We start from the raw sequence: 17302 nt of genomic DNA on the forward strand, positions 1-17302 counted from the left end.
GGCATGAGTGGCAGTGAGAAGAGTTGGAGGACTTCTCCAGAGAAAAGAACTGAATGATTCTGCTCCGTTAACCCTTTTCTGAGAGAATCTCCAAGTGGTACTTGTATAAATAACATCTGCTTTAGTTCCTTCTTCTTCACAAAAATTAATGCTGAAGAACTGTTTGATATGAGTAGTCCCAACAACTTAATCAACATTAGGCTTTAAAAGCTTAAAATTGTGTACAGATTGTCCCCAGAGTTCACACAGTTCTCCCGATAAAACCTGGCAATACTAAATCACCATCATATAATTTATTGCAGTAACTCAGACTATTGCAATAGCAGAGGCATTATAGAAACAATTGTAGCTGTTGGAATTATGTACAAATCACCATATACAGAGACATAACAATTTCACATCAGTATTTCTCTGCTCTGAAGGTTTAAGGGAAGGTGCACTAGAGGTGCATTCTGATAGCTTCCAAACGTAATAGTAATAGTAGTAAAGTTGGAAGGGACCTTGGAGGTCATCTAGTCCAACCCCCTGCTCAGGCAGGAAACCCTACACCATTTCGGACAAATGGCTGTCCAGTCTCTTCTTAAAAACTTCCAGTGTTGGAGCATTTACTGCTTCTGGAGGCAGGCTGTTCCACTGATTAATTGTTCTCACTGTCAGGAAGTTTCTCCTTAGTTCTAGGTTGCTTCTCTCCTTGATTAGTTTCCACCCGTTGCTTCTTGTCCTGCCTTCAGGTGCTTTGGAAAATAGCTTAATTCCCTCTTCTTTATGGCAGCCCCTGAGATATTGGAATACTGCTATCATGTCCCTCCTTATCCTTCTCTTCGTTAAACTAGACATACCCAATTCTAGCAACCGTTCCTTATATGTTTTAGCCTCCAGTCCCCTAATCATCTTTGTTGCTCTTCTCTGTACTCTTTCTAGAGTCTCAACATCTTTTTTACATCGTGGTGACCAAAACTGGATGCAGTATTCCAAGCGTGGCCTTACCAAGGCATTGAAGAGTGGTATTAATACTTCACGTGATCTTTATTCTTCCCTGCAATCACAATGTATTCTTCCCTGCAATCACTAAGGCCAGAATCTAGATAGCTCCAAAAACTAATGCATTGTATGTAGTCATCTGAAGTGTAAAATTTCATGAGTTCAATTTCTGGTGGGAGATTTAAATCCCATAGAATAACACATAGCTATCTAACTACTGAGAAATCCCAATGAGGACCCAACCTGGTTGTGTAGCGCCTGCTTCCTGGCAAGCAGCATAATGGTTGCTCTCTGGTACTGTGTATATTAAAAACAGGTCCAGGGCAGCTGGTGGAGAGGTCTTGCTGAAAAATCTAATGTGCTAGTTTGTGGATACTAGGCTCGAACAGATAATACAGATCATATAAAAATAATAATAATAAAGGTTTAGTAATTTTATGGTGTCTAAACTATCCTCAAGACCGTTTGATATAGTGGTTAAGGCATCAGGCTAGAAACTTGGAAACCCAACTTAGGCGTGAAAGCCAAATGGGTGACCTTGGGCCAGTCCCTCTCTCTCATCCCAACTCATTTCACGGGGTTGTTTTTGTTGTGAGGAAAATAGGAGGAGGAAGGAGTATTAGGTATGTTTGCTACTTTGAGTTGTTTATAAAACAAAACAATAAAGGTAAGATATAAATAAATAAAAATTAACAGGACGGTTTGATGTGGTGGGGCTGCAATATAGCAGGTCAAAGAACCTCCACTCAGTGAAGAAAAGATTCTGAAGTCACAGATTACAATATCCAGGGAGAGTTAATACCTTATATGTTTTAAATATGGTATAATGAATATAAGAATACACCTATTAAAAAGACGATATCCCATTGGTGGGCTTGGATCTCTATTTTTTCTTTTTCTAGAAAATCAAAAGTAATTTCTAAATTGGGAGAGAAGAAATTGTAGAAGGAGAGTATTAAGAACCTCAAATGCAATACGTTGACTTTAAATGATCCCTTCCGGTTCTCTGATTCTGTGTATTGTGTGCTCAGAATTTAGCACAAAAGTTGTGCTACTATACACAAATTTGGATTTAATAATTAGGTTTATAATAGGAGAAAATGTAACAGTGACCTTTGTTTTCACTGATTTATCTCTCGCCTCTGTTGCAGGAGCTAGATAGCATACGCAGTGCTTCCTCCTCCAGATGTTCTCACAGCTGTCCTGTGAGATAAGTTAAACTGAGAGAGACTGAATAGCCCAAAGTCACCCAGTGAGTTTCCGTAGCTAACGGTGGATTTGAACCTGAGTCTTCCCACTACCTTAATCTCTACTATCGTAACTTCAACACCACATTCTACATTAAGCAGCCACGTTCCCCTTCTGTCTTAGGAATCTGACTTAAGAGTATTTTGTTAGTTAGAGTATTTTGAATTTGCTATTCCATTCTATTACCACAGCCCGTCAAATATTTTCCCACCTTAACTAGAAAGAAGTTGACTACTATAAGGGTCCAGCTTTTATTTTAGCACTAATTAATTTGCCAGGCTTTCTAGGTGTAGACCAATTGAAAAATCTCATTCATGTTGGTGCGTGGATGCATACGGCGCTGCCGCAGCCGTTTAATGCTGCCGTCAACATCATAGCCTGTCTGCTTGTTGTGAATGCATTTGTGCAAGTACTTCTGAGTGGCTTTTAGATGTTGGATATTCATGGCGGTGTCTTCCATGAAGCGATCAATCTGTGCAGTGGACTGGGTAAAAAGAAAAAAAAAGCAAGAGTAGAGAAGAAAAAGTAAGCAAGGGTTTGCAAGCCTGAGAGGACATATTTGCAAATAAGTTTTGTATCCACAGAGTTAACTTGCATCATAACGAGGTGTACAGCTAATTCAATAGAAGAGAATATTTGTTAGAAGAGAGTATTTGCAGCTCAGGGTTAAACTATGAGGGGTCTTTGGTGTTTTCTGAGCTTGCTTGTTTTTTTGCAGACATTTCATTACCTGACTAGGTAATATCATCAGTGCTAGAAGGGAATGGGGTTTGCTCTGTCAGTGTTGGTGGGAGTGTTGTTTAATTCTTGGTAAATCCTTGATTAGCCTGTTGTTTACTCTTTATTTGTTTAAGTTGGCAGTTCCTGAATTGGGATATTGTTTGCTGCTTGACTGTTGGTCTGGTGTTAATCTCTGCTTATCTGCGTGTTGATTGCTGTTGAGGAGGTGTTTCAATCAAGGAACTATAAAAAAAAAATACTCCCACCAACAGTGACAAGAGTAAGCCACTTATATATAAACAGAGAGCAAACCACATTCCCTTCTAGCAGTGATGATGTTACCTAGTTGGGTAATGAAAGTCTGTAAGAAAACCACCAAGAGAGCACCAAGAACCCCACAGATAATTCCATTTAGCATTTTATGCCACAAACACTGCAAGTCCCACTGACCAAAGTAGAACGGTTAAGCACACCTGCCAAAAACGGCTTTACTGCTGTTTTGAGAAACTTCCTTTTATTTTCTCCCCATGCCAAAATTCATGGTCTGGAAGACCGCATTATACATCCTACACAAAACTATAATATCCCCTTACCTGACTGACGACTGCAGCTTCAGGCAACTGTGTTCCCACGTGTCTCTGATATGTCCGTACCATTGGCCGTGTCAGCTTTTCCCGTGTCTCCAGGTACTTCATACTCTCAGGGCCCTGTGGATATAAATTCAAAGCATAGAAAAGCAACTCTTTTCCAATCAAACTCCAGCTCATCCAGCTATTTAAATGTTTTTTAAAAAATATTGTGTTTTATAATTTTCAGTGATTTTTTTTTGTTTTGTTTGGGAGCTGCCCAGAGTTGGTTGAAAGATGGGCAGCTGTATACATGTTTTAAATAAATAATCAGAGCTGGAGTGGGCTAAGGGAGAGAATTACAGCATAGGTGGCTCCCAGCTTTTCATATCTCACCAGTGTCAATCCACGAGTGAGACGCATCTCATGCTGGAAACGTTGGCAGCGGTGCAGAGTGCTACGTGTTCCTCCCAGGGTTATATCTAATTTTTCCTGCCAGTGAGAGGGAATAAAGGAATGATTGAACCAGGCTGATCAGACATGCTAAATTTCCAAATATAATTCTAACTTATTTAAGCGCCCTATTCTAGAATCGGGAGTATTCTTAGTATGCATCACTTGTCTAGATACAAAGTTTGAGAAGAACAGGACAAGATTAAAAAGTCTGTGTCATGGTTCCGACAGATGAAACTCTTCAAAGAACTTTGAGGCATTGTTTACCTTAAAGAATCTTTATTAGAGCAGCATAGCATGGACACATACATAAGCGAAGCTAAAATCTGGATTCCCCTCCCCTTAGCACACAGTATCAAACACAACTCCCTCCTCTAATTAACTGTCATAAATCACATTCTCAAATTAGTTTGAAATGCAGGCTTTCCCTCCTGTTCTCCAACCCGCCATTTCTTATCTCTTATTTCAAAAGGCCTGAGTTCACACAGTATTACAATATTGTTATGTCTAACTAACTCCCATCACATTCTTCCTCCTCCCCCAGTATCAGCTAACTCTAAGAGTAAAGCATAAGAAAGAAAAAGGCTGCATCTCCAATGTTGTTAAAGCAAGAACATCTAATGTTAGCAGCGTTGACAGTCTGTTGTTAAAAGTACAGGAAATCTTATGACCACCACTGAGCCCAACATTTCTGTTGCTAAGTGAGACATTTGTTAAGTGAGTATCGCCCCGTTTTATGACCTGGCCACAGTTGTTAAGTGAATCACTGCAGTCATTGTTAGGGACACGGTTGTTAAGTAAATCTGGCTTCCCCATTGACTTTGGTTGTCAGAAGGTTGCAAAAGGTGATCACGTGACCATGGGACACTGCAGCCGTCATAAATATGAACCAATTGTGAAGCATCTGAATTTTGATCACATGACTATAGGAATGCTGCAACTGTCTGAGGTGTGAAAAATGGTTATAAATCACTTTTTCCAGAGCCGTTGTAACTTTGAACGGTCACTAAATGAACTGTTGTAAGTCAAGGACTACCTGAATAGGTCAGTGTTTTTCAAACTTGGCAACATATTGACTGGAGAATATTGGGAGTTTAAGTCCACTAAGTTCTATTAAGAACTGATATGAAAGAGATTCTGATGGGTTCAATTAATATAACACTGTTCTAAATCTGGATTTTAAAAAAACTATATCTTTGGCATTCACTTAAGATGCCTGAGAAATATGTCTTAATAAGATCTGGGTCATACAGCATGGAAAACAATAGCTGGGTCCTCACAACACACTTTGTTGTATGACACCTAGAGTTGCTTTTGGTGAAATGGATGGCCATGTAAATTAGATAAATAAATAAGAAATAAACAAACAAACTAAACCACAGACTGAAAAGTAAACCGGATTTACCTTTTCTGTCTTCATCAAAAATGTTTCTTCAACCTTCCAGTCTAGTTTTCAGTCCTGGAAATGCTAGAAGTTCCCTTTTAAATGTTGACTATGGACAACTTTGCTTAGTGTATGGGGTCAGCCACGGCATTGTCATTTGAGACTGTAAATCACAAACTATCCAGTCCTCAGTCTGTTTAACACACTGTGTGAACTGGACAGTGGGTAAGACAAAGCTTAATCTGCCTAGTTGGACTTCTTTCTACCTATCAGCAGATTATTCTAAAAATGATGCTATGTTATTTGGTGGCAAATTCCAGAAAATTACAGGGATCCGGGGGGGGGGGGTGTAAAGAGCGCATGTTCTTGATTTTATTCTAGAGAAAGACAAAACCCTAATGACATACTGCTCATCAGCAACGGAACAGGATATGGCAAAAGCAGTGTGTATGTAGTCTGACTTTACATTAGACCACTTCCATTTTGTAATTGTTTAGTTTAATTAAGATTCGTATTCGTTGTCTCAGAATTTACTTGCTTTTTGAACAGATCAGTGGATGGATGGATTGTCTGACTAACTTCACATATGTTACAGCAGGCTATCTCCCATTACCTTATGACTGAGAGTCTCCTCCATCTTGCCTTGCAATCTGTTCTCAACGGCTTGGTGCACAGTATTACGGATGTCTTGTGCCTCACTGATAGCTTTTTGTAACTGAAGCATCACTTCCTTGGTGAGAACAGTAAGACGCCGGGCATCTTCTAAAGCTCCTGCACATTCTGGAGAACAGCAGTAATGAAACAAGAGGAAATAAGAGCTCTCCTCAAATCTGCTTTGTTTGTTGAACTTGTGGCTTGTAATTCAAACCAGCTTCCGTTCTTTTTCACAAGCAAGGACAAGCCACTTGTGAAATAATCTACTCTTGTTTACTTGAAGTTTCTTCTCTATCGCTTGGGTTTTTTAACCTCTGAATCATAGAATTGGACTAAAAGATATGTGCTGTTCTAAGTCTTTCGATTGATCCTTTTACCATTTGCAAATTCCTAAATATATCTGCAGTTCTTTCTCAGGGCAAAGAATTCTAAACTCTTGAATATGCCAACAACTAGATTAATCCAATTAAAAATGAGCGCATATTTCATGTAATAAGATCATTAGATTACATCTGTCTAGAAAGTTACTTTGAGAAGAGAATATCAATAAAAAAACAAGCATGTGCCACCTCACTGTATCTTATTTTGATTTTATCTTTGCTTCTGACTTTTTCTTTTTTGTGTGTGTGTGAATTTGAGGAGATGGAAATACCGATACAGTTTTAAAAGTGGAGAAAGAGAGACAGCAGTGATGAGAATTCTCCTTATAGGATGATCCACTTATGAGAACGCACGCTTTTGCTTGCTGCCTGATATGTGAAGGAAAGCACTTAATAAGAGTATACTAGGCTGATTTTGAGGGATGTTCATCTTTTCAGTGTCTGGATAGACACCAAGCTCCTTAACAGCAAAGCATGACTGGGGGAAAAAGATTCACCTCAACTTTCCTTAATGAATTTTAATGCCAAGAATTGAGGGCTAGAGCACGGAATCGTGAAATAAAAACCTTGCAGCCCTTCTTTATTAATTAGTCATTAATCTCGTTAAACTCCTTGAAACTGTTAGATTTCTTTTTCTTAGGCTGTTGTACAATCAGCTAAACAAATCATTCCTGTCTGATGATTGTTTGTGTCTCTCTTTACGTCTGCCACGGCCCCTTTGCTTTGTATGAGATGCTCTAGCAATTACAGAAGTTGAGGGTTCTGATAGGTTCTTACAGAGGTCAAGAGGAATTGTCTGTGTACATTAGTTGCCTGAGAAATTCTAGAAAAAAAGCAATCCAAGAGCCTATAATTTTTCCCACTTTTTGAAGGGATAGCGATTTGTCTGCAACGTGTATCCAAATAGAACAGTGGTGGCGAACCTATGGCACGAGTGCCAGAGGTGGCACTCGGAGACCTCTCTGTGGGCATGCGTGCCGTCGCCCCAGCCCCTCCACCCCCTGTGCACAGAGCAGTGCAGCCAAGGACATAGCTGGGCAGCAGGGACAAGACTCCGCCCTCGCGCCCCATAGCATACAGATGATGCTGCGGGGTGCGGGCGGAGGGCGTGGCTGCCATGGTGCTGCAGGGCTGCCTGGGCGATCTGCTATGGCGGGCCATGGAGGCGGTGCATAGCCCTGTGGGTGGGTGGGGCAGGGGGTGGGCGGGGCCAGAGCAGGGAGGGCGGGAGGTGGAGCGGGGGTGGTTTTGGGGCACTCGATCTCTAAAAGGTTCGCCATCACTGAAATAGACTCTAGAAGCCTTTTCTTCAACAGGTAACAAATTCTCATTTGTACAGCTTGTTTCTTGAAACGCCACTGATACGATAGGAAAAGACAAGTATTTGCTAACATGTGAAATGCATTTAACCTGTATTATTACTTGATAGCCAGTTAGCCATATCAAACCATGTCTCTAAGAATTTACTTCTGCACGTTCCCCCAAAAGTTATATAGTAATTACCTGGTGTGAATGCTCCCACGGGGTTTGGAATTGGGGTTTCATTTCGCTCCACCCAGGGGGAGGAGGGCCGGTCCAGGCCAAGCCAGGAATCACGCCCAGCCCCTAAGAGAACCATGCGCAGAGGCTGGGGCACCAGGTCGAGCACACGGCCGCGTTCACCACACAGGGTGTTGAGGGTTTCCCTACATGTACCTAGTTGCTGCAAGAAATTGGATGCTGATAATGAAGAAACTGAAGATGAAACAACCGCTTTTATTCAGCCTGCTAGGCTTATATCTAGGCTTAGATATAAGCCTAGCATAGTTCTCTGCCACTTGTCTGTACCTCCCCCCAAAGTTAAGAAAATAAGCTGACACCGGCAACGATTTGGCTTCTCTCCTCAATAAACTGCCTTCTGCAGTGGCAGCTTCACTTTCCCAACAGAACTCCTCGGCCATTATTAAATGGCAAACGGGGGATTTTTTAAAATCCACAATTTCTACAACTGCCGATCGGGAAAATGGCTTGATACTATTAACCCAATTCTCAGTAGCACTGCATTAGTAACAGTTGCAGGTAGTCCTCGGCCTATGACCACAACTGAGCCCAAAGGTTCTGTTGCTAGGTGAGATGGTTGTTCAGTGAGTTTTGCCCCGTTTTATGACCTTTCTTGTCACTGTTGTTAAGTGAATTGTTGCAAGTTGTTAAATTAGTAACATGGTTATTCTGAATCTGGCTTTCCCGTTGACTTTGTTTGTCAGAAGGTCGCAAAAGGTACATGACCCCAAGGACACTGCAACCGTCGTAAATATGAATCAGTTGCCTAGCATCTGAATTTTGATTACATGAACATAGGGATGCTGCAACAATTGTAAGTGTGACAAACAGTCCTAAGTCACTTTTTCCAATGCCATTGTAACTTTGGTCACTAAAGACGAGGACTACCTGTATTTCACAGGCTCCTACATGATAAACCAAGGATGAGAGAGCCCGATACTCTGAAGAAGTTAAATTGCATTTAGCTTCAATCCTTACAGGTAGCTGATCCGGCTGAGTTGTGTTTTAGGAGCACCCCTGGAAGGCCACAATTCGCACAGGCCTGCTGTAAGCCAAGCAAGCAACAGCCCCTTTGCTTTGGGGTTCTGTACCGCTCTAGGTTTGCTAACTACAAACTTAACTTTGTGGCCCCACCAGCTGTGATTCTCAGTTCCATACAAATTAATCGATCTGAATTTCATCTCTCAAGATCGGGTTTTCAATCCCTGAGATACAGAGGATTGCAGATTTTGAAAAAGTAATTGTGTTAGTTCTTTCCCATAACGTACAAAATCTTGGACAAATCTAAAGTCTCCTTATGTTTCCTGCTTTGATTATTTCATCTGTCAGTAGCCCCTTAATATCCACTGGTATGGATCATGGGATCCTGCCTACCTTTCTTCACCTGTTTAATTCCTTACCTTAAGGTGATCTCCTGACCAGGCCATCATGTCCTGCAGTTTGATTTTCAGTTTTGTAAATTCCTCCTTTTCCCATTTCATGAGTGCATCTACTTTGTCGGGTATCTACATGCCAGGAAGAAAATATCTATTTGCTCGTTTGTTTGTCAAATTTATAGAGTTGCCCATCTCACAAATTTTGATGTGCAATAAAATCAACAATTAAGACAGTCTTAAATAACCACTTAAAACAATTAGACGTAAAAATAAATAAGATCGTCGGAGAATGCATCAGAATCTGGCACATCAAACAACCAATTAAAAAAAATGTGTCGCAATTGAGCATAATCTTCCAGGGCAGGAATGGTTTATATAATTTGTGTGTGTCAGGACACACAAATAGAAGAATACAAAAAAAAAAAAATCTTCCTAAAATAAAATCAGACGAAATGGGCAACTCAGTGTGATTACTATTTCAATTTTAAGCGGGGGGGGGGAGGTGTGGTTTGTCGTTATTATTTTTCTTTTCACTATATCCATTATATATATTTCTACTATGTTTTATTTATGGAAGTAGATATCTATGATAAGGGAAAAAGTTGGAAAGGCATGCAATATAAAGTGTCTTATGAAAGGTTTAGTGTAGACAGATTATCATCATACAACAGAAAGTTTATTCAGTTAAATAGTAGTTTCAAGGCTGATAAAAGAAAGCCCATTTTCATTCAGTCGGTTCACATTGCCACGGGATCTCAAGGTAATGCTTGCAAATTCAGAAGGTTATAAAAATTAAAGAAATCCATGGAAACTACGTATCTCTTGTCACAGTAGTAGCTCAGATGGTTAAACAGAACATCTGTTTTCAATATAACTGCCGTTAACAGATATTGCAAACAGAGAGGGAATCATGAGTCAGTTCATCAGAACAAGTTTTTTATCATTAGATGTGCCGTGCCAAGAATACAATATTTTTGCACATACGCTCTTTTAAAAAACAGGAAAATAATTTCCTTGTATTAATACTGAGTGCTTGAGTGCTTACTGTCCTCCTAGGTGATATTGATCCAGTCCATTTGTCTGAGCTATGAATAGTTAATCATTGTTTGCTCAACCAATGGGCTAGGGTCATACAATGGACCAGGGGGAACGATAGCAGTGTTCCAATATCTCAGGGACTGCCACAAAGAAGAGGGAGTCAAGCTATTCTCCAAAGTGCCTGAAGGCAGGACAAGAAGCAATGGATAGAAACTAATCAAGGGGAGAAACAACCTAGAACTAAGGAAAAACTTCCTGACAGTTAGAACAATTAACCAATGGAACAACCTGCCTTCAGAAGCAGTGAATGCTGCAACACCGGAAGTTTTTAAGAAGAGACTGGACAGCCATTTGTCTGAAATGGTATAGGGCAGGGGTATGCAACCTCGGCTCTTTTATGATTCATGGACTTCAGTTGAAGTCCATGAGTCATAAAAGAGCCGAGGTTGCCTACCCCTGGTATAGGGTTTCCTGCCTGAGCAGGGGGTTGGACTAGGTGACCTCAAAGGTCCCTTCCGTCATCGTCATCATCATCATCACTACTATTACTACTATTATTATTATTACTATTATTATTATTCATTAGGCTACAACTCCAATTTACAATTTAAAATGGCTGAATTGATTCTGAGCTAAGGTGGAATCAAACAAGCAATATTATATGATATTACTCTGCACCATTACTGATACTGATCACCTTATAAAAAAAGACCAGAGTTTGAAAAACTGGTATTTGCAATGTATTAAGAGGAATAAACCCTGAGTGAGTCTCTAGCGCTCACTGGCATGTAATGAATGGCTGTGAGAGGAGGACGATAAGGAAGGCTGAGCGCTAAAGAACTCGTGCTTTCAAACTGTGGAGTCGGAGAAAAGTCTTGAGAGCCCCGTGGACTCCAAGGAGATCAAATCAGTCAATCCTAAAGGAAATCAACCCTGACAGTCCTTTGGAAGGACAGATACTGAAACTGAAGCTCAAATACTTTGGCCGCCAAATGAGACAAGAGGACTCATTGGAAAAGATGTTGGGAAAGACTGAAGGCAAAAGGAGAAAGGGACGGCAGAGGAGGAGATGGTTAGACAGTGTCCTCAATGCAACGGACATGAATTTAGGCAAACCTCAGGAGATACTGGAAATGTGTTGTAGTCCATGGGCTCACAAAGACCTGGATATGACTTAGTGACCGAATAACAGTAACAACAACAAATCAAGGAAGGAGATGGATTTGAAAGGAATGCAGGTCTCACCTTTTCTGTTTCTGCCCGGTGCTCTCGGATGGCTTGGCTCTGCTTGTTGGTCACGAGGCCTTGGCGGATTTTATCCAACATGGCATCCAGTTGCTGCCGCATACGCATTATTCCCTTGAACTGCTCGTTGATTTCAATAAGAGCCTGGCGCAGGCGACTTACCACCAGGCGTGTCTCCCTGAAGTACTGAGCCACGTATTCATTGTTCTTCGTGTTGCTATAGTCCCGGGAGCAAGGCAAGGTTAACTTGCAAACCCAAGGAGGAGGCTTCATTTTGCTTTTCCACAGGGTCACCCCTGGCCCCTCCGGGGGTTTTCTCTTCACCTCTCCAGAATCTGAGACATCTATCTTGAATTTCCAGGAGTCAATCTTCAGCTTGCGCTCGTACGGTGTTTCCTCAGACTGGCCTGGGACTTGGGCAGCACGCCAGAGATCAAGGGCGTCCTTGCCGCATCTCTTTGTGAATGTAGAGGCTTCTTGTACTGTTGTACGTGTGTCCTTGTGCCACTTCTCAGCACCAACCTGACCTGTCAGCAGGTGAGGAGGAGGTCCCATGACTGCAGTTGAATTCCTGGGGCTGTCAGGGAAGAGGAGTAAATGTTACAATTTAGCAGGAAAGGATTCCACCAAATGGATGAAGTTGGCAGATGAGGCATTCAAGGTGTGAGGTCATGGAAGGGAATTGCAATCAGTGGCATCATGATCTGAAACGGGAAAGAAGGAAACCAAATTTTGGCATGCTGACCTTTTCACCCGCTAAAATATAACGTGTCTTGGGATAAGTCATGAAGCTGTGCCCTCAACATAAAACTCTTGTTCAGTCCCAATAGAACAGTGTTTCTCAACCTTGACCATTTTAAGGCATGTGGACTTCAACTCCCAGAATTCCACAGCCAGCAATGCTGGCTGTGGAATTCTGGGAGTTGAAGTCCACATGCCTTAAAATAGTCAAGGTTGAGAAACACTGCAATAGAAGATGATATATGTAGCTCAAGATTGAACTGTAAGTGCTTGGTGCTCTCTGTGCTCAGTGCATTGATGAAATTACCTAGTCTGGCCATGAAATGTCTGCCAACAGACAACCAAACTCAGAGAGCACCAAGGACTCTTGTTCAGTCCCCATCAATATTTGGAATTGAAAGTTTGATCATTCAGAAAATTGGAATATCCTCAAGTCCATCTCTATTTCAATGTTTGCAGATGTTTCCTTGATTTGTGTGGTTGTGGCTTTGACAATGTGGAAATATTGACATTTCAGAGAAGTTACTTTTTTTTATATCGGAATCTGACCTAGGGAAAGTTATTTGGAGGGCTCAGAAAAAAAGCAGATGAGAATAGAATGATCAACTTTTCAGACGTTAAAATTCAGATTTTAGTATGTTACAATCAGCAAGGGAATTATTCAAATTCTAATCCTGAAAGAGCAGCCAATAGCCCAGGTTCTTCAAATTCTTCCTATAATTTGCTGTATTTTACACATTTCATCTCTCACAGCTGTTCCCTCTTGACTACTCATTACTATCAGCCCTGATAGTTCTTAAACATTTCATCACTTGTCTGTTTCCCCCAATCCCTCTTCAGTTTGTCCATAACTGCTGTCATCTCTTGGAAAATTTATTGCTTCCTTAGCTGCTGCTTCTTTTTTATTTAAACTATAGCCTTGCTTTGAAGCAGATACAACTGTTGCTTCTTGCTTAAACCTCAGTGATGCAACATTTGCAAAATTCTTCATTAACTAGGTTGGATGGATGGAAGGAAATATACGTATATTTATCAATAAGCCTGCTATAGACACGCATATTCTGGCAGGATGACCTGAATGTAATTTATTTTTCTACTTGGTCACTGAGCAAGCAAATAAGGAGAGCAAATTAAGAATTGGCCAGAGGGAAACTCAAAAAAACACCAAGCAGTGTGGAGAACAAAAGCTTCTCAGCAATTTGCAAGGTAGATGTAATCTTTGTCCTCTCACTCAGCAAGAACCCCAGCTGGAACTGAAAGTTTGTGTCCTTATTGGAGAAGGCAAAAGGCTTAGGGAATGAGTGTCTATAGTGCAATATGCCAGAGAAGGTGAGAATTTTTTCAATAGGTGGCACTCCTTAGGAAGGGTAAGAGTGAGTGCCAAGAAACACAGAAAAGGAAACAAGTAAAGCACACGACCCAGAGAAGATCAGGAGGTATTCAGGCCCAGTTGAGCTCAGCAACTGATACATCAAGCTCTTGCTAGGAATAAACAGAAAGGAAGTTGTGTTGTGTGTAAAGGAAACATTCAAGTGCACTGAAATTCACAAAGCTGAGCATAGAATTCTGTTGAAAGTGTTTGGATAAGAATAAAAGGAAAGGGAAATGAAAGTGTCACATAAGTTTATTATATGGACAAGCAAAAGATATGGAAGAAGCCTTGAGTGTCCACGGAAAAAGACAGAACTTGGAAACGATGCTTCTCTTATGCTCCCTACTTTGACCCTTTAGACCAGGGGTATCAAACTGCCGGTCTGCGGGCCAGATTCATAATGGCAAAACCGCGTGCACCCCATTGCCGGCAATAGAAAAATAGTTGTGATACGTCGCAACACGTCACGTGATGTTGCGAGTTTGACACCCCTGCTTTAGACCAGCGGTTCTTAACCTTTTTGAACAAATCGCTCTCTTGAGCCAATGAGGAAGTTGTCATCGCCCCCCTCCCCCAACATAACCTCTCAATCACAACATAGGAAATAATTCTTCAATTTATGCAAACCCTTTTTTTGTTTTCTTTAAAATTGTCATCAGGACATATGATGCAAATAATTTATTTCCAGTCTTTTTCCCATATCGCAACTGTGTGAAAAAGTTTGGTGTCACCAATCACTTTATTCCCAAACTTAGTGATACATGTATTTCATTATTATCTTATTTATTCAAAACACTTAAATGTAATGACCACTGAAAACAAAACACTGGGAGCCGCAAAACCCTTTTGACATCTAAAATGAAGATAACACTGCATATATCCTTTTTTACCTTTATTATATACAGTATATATCTTCAGTGTTATCTTGATTTTAGATGTCAAAAGGGTCTCTCTCTCTCTCTCTCTCTCTCCCCCTCCCTCCCTCTCCCTCTCCCACTCTTTCCCTCTTTCTGCCCTTGGTCTGCCAGTCCTCTTCCTCCCATCAGAGTGTGTGTGTGTGTTTGTGTGTGTGTGTGTGAGAGAGAGAGAGTGAGAGAGAGAAAGAGAGAGGGAGAGGCACTTGCGCTTCCTCTCTCTCTTTCCTCTCTTTCTCTCTTTTTCTCTTTCTCTTTCCCTTCTCCCTCTCTCTTTCCTCTCCCTCCATCCCCCCTTCTTTCTCCAGGTGAGGAGAGAGAACGAAAGGCAAAGGGTACCGAAGGGGTGGGGAGGGGGGCAGGAGGCAGCAGAAGACCCCCTGTCGCAGCTGGAGGCACCCAGCTCCGCTGCCTGCCGGGCCTGCATGAAGGCCCCAGCTCATGGTCATGTTGGTAGGCTGTCCCACATGCCGCTGGCATCCCCGGGCTCAATTCAGGGCCACGGGGCATCTGCGGAATGCCCCGCCCGTCGGCTGCATCGCCAAGCCTCCCCTCGCACCGCCAGCGTCCCTGTGCTTAAGCCACAGGGCATCTACGGAACGCCTCCCCATCAGCTGCATCGCCAAACCTCCCATGCCGCCGGCGTCCTCAGTCGGAACCGGAGCAATGATCCATCTCCCGCCAGGACCAACGCTGGAGCCTCCCATGCTGCCGGTAGGTCCGTCGTGCTGGAGGAGGTGGGGCCACTCCGCACCGTGCGGTGCTCCCGGCAATTCGCGACCCACCAGCATCACCCAGGGAGTGATTCCCCCGCCAGCCACCGCCCCAGCCAGGACTGCCACCCGGGGGGCAGCAGAAGGAAGAAAGGGAGGAGGAGTAGGACAAGGAAGCCGGCACTGGGCCCCAGGAGGAGGCGCTCCCACAGGTCTGGCTGGGACTCTTCTGCTGCTGGTTGGAAAATGCCTCCCCCCTCCCTTTCTTTCCCCCCCATCTGCTCAGCTCACATTCTTCACCGACAAAGCAGGCGGGACTCCAGTGTGCCTTCCCAGCCAGCTGGGCCAACGGTCCCGCAGTTGGGGATCACAGGGGCTGCTCTCCCTCGGGGCCGCAGCTTGCAGGCTGGCCCACTCAGCTGAGGCTCTGGCAGGCTGCTCCCAGTGGGGATCCTGGGGCTTCCCCACACGGTTCCCCAGCCATGTGCACATTGGATGGGGCCAGCCAGGGAAAGGGACTTCCTGGCCGTGCTTCTCCCAGGGGCCAGGGCACCCGGGCGCAGGGCCAATCAGGAGCCCTGCGAGGGGGCAAATCTGCATGAGAGAGAGAGAGAGAGAGAGAGAGAGAGAGAGAGTGCCTCTTTCTGTCTCTGTCTCTCTCTGCAAATAGCGGAGGAGGCTCAGAGCTGCAGGGGAAGGCTCAAAAGTGTCCCCAAAACCTCTCGCTCCATCGCCCCCATATTGTCTCCTTTTTGTTCCTTCGCCCCCGTGTCGCTCCTTTTCATTCCATCGTCCCCCTGAAAAACAAAATCGCCCCGTGGGGGGCGATATCGCCCAGGTTAAGAACCACTGCTTTAGACTATGCTCCCCCAGCAAAGATCTGGGTAGATCCCCTTTTGATCCCCTTTCAGACAATGATGAAAACAGCCTTTTCAGACAAGCCTCTGGATGCCATTATCCAAACAAAGGATACCCCTTATTTCTTATCTGATTAAATTTTACTGATTTTTTTTTTTTTTTACAGCTTCCATAGTTTCCACGAATTGATTTGTAAACTGTCTGGAGATATATAATTGTGGCAGTATGTCCATATTCAAAGTAAATACAGAATATTCCATAATATATAACATTTATTTTTAGATTACCTAGGCAAACAAGAATAATTGGTGTTGCAAGATCTGGTCTTTTACTGGGAAAGCCCCACTAGGAGGGAAAAGTGCCACAATATGACAGGGTTAATTGACAAAGTTCCAAGCCCCTCAAACTTTTTTCCCCACCAACATACACAGTGCTATAATGGGAAAGCTCAGATGCATTACCCTGTAGCCCCAGCATCTCTGTCTGCATTAACAAAAGTCACTAAACCTGAATTAACAAAAGACAGTGGCTACACTGGCAAAACTGGCTAATCCCATGATTTAATGCAATGTCCCGGTTTATGCAACACTTAAGGTTCCCACAAGCCATTGCATGGCCAAAGTGAGCCAGGGAAGCATCCGTTGAAATGGTCCTCCTGCGCCATATTTACCTGTGTGCAAAAAAGCTGAGATCTCTGAGGCCACATTAAGGGCACGGACCTCCTCTCCAGCCTTCAGGAGGGTATGTGAGGCACGTGTTCAGCCTCACAATCAGATTGCGAATTCTTCCTCCCAACAGGCTCTCTCTGACTCAAGCCGACATCGGAGGCGCCGGTTGCTGTGGCAACCGGCGCTTGCCTCACAATGCTGCTGCCTTCCCCAGTTCTGGCTCTAGAAGCAACACAGCCGAGAAACCTGTTTTGAGAACCGCAGCTGGCCCACTCAGGTTTGCGCTGCATGGAGCTCCCTTTCATTTTAGTTTTCTGTCCTTTAAAGTGCATGAGAAAGGGAAGCAGGACTCAAATCCAAAACTAAGAGGAGAACCGCTTTTACGGGCTCCCCAAGGATCTCTCAGCTTTATCCCAAAGGAAATTGCACTCTTCTCACCAGAAATCCGTGTC

At 43.0% G+C, this 17302-nt stretch overlaps 1 protein-coding gene across 2 annotated transcripts; it reads right to left on the bottom strand.

Annotated features, from left to right (window-relative positions):
* Positions 1-2464: 2464 nt before the first annotated feature.
* CCDC105 (coiled-coil domain containing 105) lies at positions 2465-16992 on the bottom strand. 2 transcript variants are annotated; one of them, XM_039360961.1, is made up of 8 exons: positions 16853-16992; positions 11585-12161; positions 9326-9430; positions 7890-8088; positions 5966-6132; positions 3912-4007; positions 3543-3656; positions 2465-2713 (listed from the first exon to the last, which is right to left on the bottom strand). In XM_039360961.1, the coding sequence occupies exons 2-8, from the start codon at positions 12137-12139 to the stop codon at positions 2513-2515; spliced, it is 1437 nt and encodes a 478-aa protein (XP_039216895.1). In that variant the 5' UTR covers positions 12140-12161; positions 16853-16992; the 3' UTR covers positions 2465-2512. The 2 variants fall into 2 exon arrangements, with proteins under 2 accessions (XP_039216895.1, XP_039216893.1); XM_039360959.1 differs by having other exon boundaries at positions 11585-12288; positions 16853-16986.
* Between the last annotated feature and the right edge of the window lie 310 nt (positions 16993-17302).

This window comes from Crotalus tigris, unplaced genomic scaffold, assembly GCF_016545835.1.
Source record: "Crotalus tigris isolate CLP2741 ecotype Arizona unplaced genomic scaffold, ASM1654583v1 scf7180000019189.1338056, whole genome shotgun sequence".
Taxonomy (NCBI): Eukaryota; Metazoa; Chordata; class Lepidosauria; order Squamata; family Viperidae; genus Crotalus; species Crotalus tigris.

What these genes read in the sequence shown, in the direction of transcription:
- CCDC105 (XM_039360961.1), bottom strand. Translation starts at nt 12,139, where the DNA reads ATGGGACCTCCTCCTCACCTGCTGACAGGTCAGGTTGGTGCTGAGAAG. An exon ending in GGTCAGGAGATCACCTTAAG is followed by an intron (nt 8,089 to 9,325) that starts GTAAGGAATTAA and finishes AATTTCTTGCAG; the next exon opens with CAACTAGGTACATGTAGGGA. An exon ending in TCACTCGTGGATTGACACTG is followed by an intron (nt 3,657 to 3,911) that starts GTGAGATATGAA and finishes TTATATCCACAG; the next exon opens with GGCCCTGAGAGTATGAAGTA.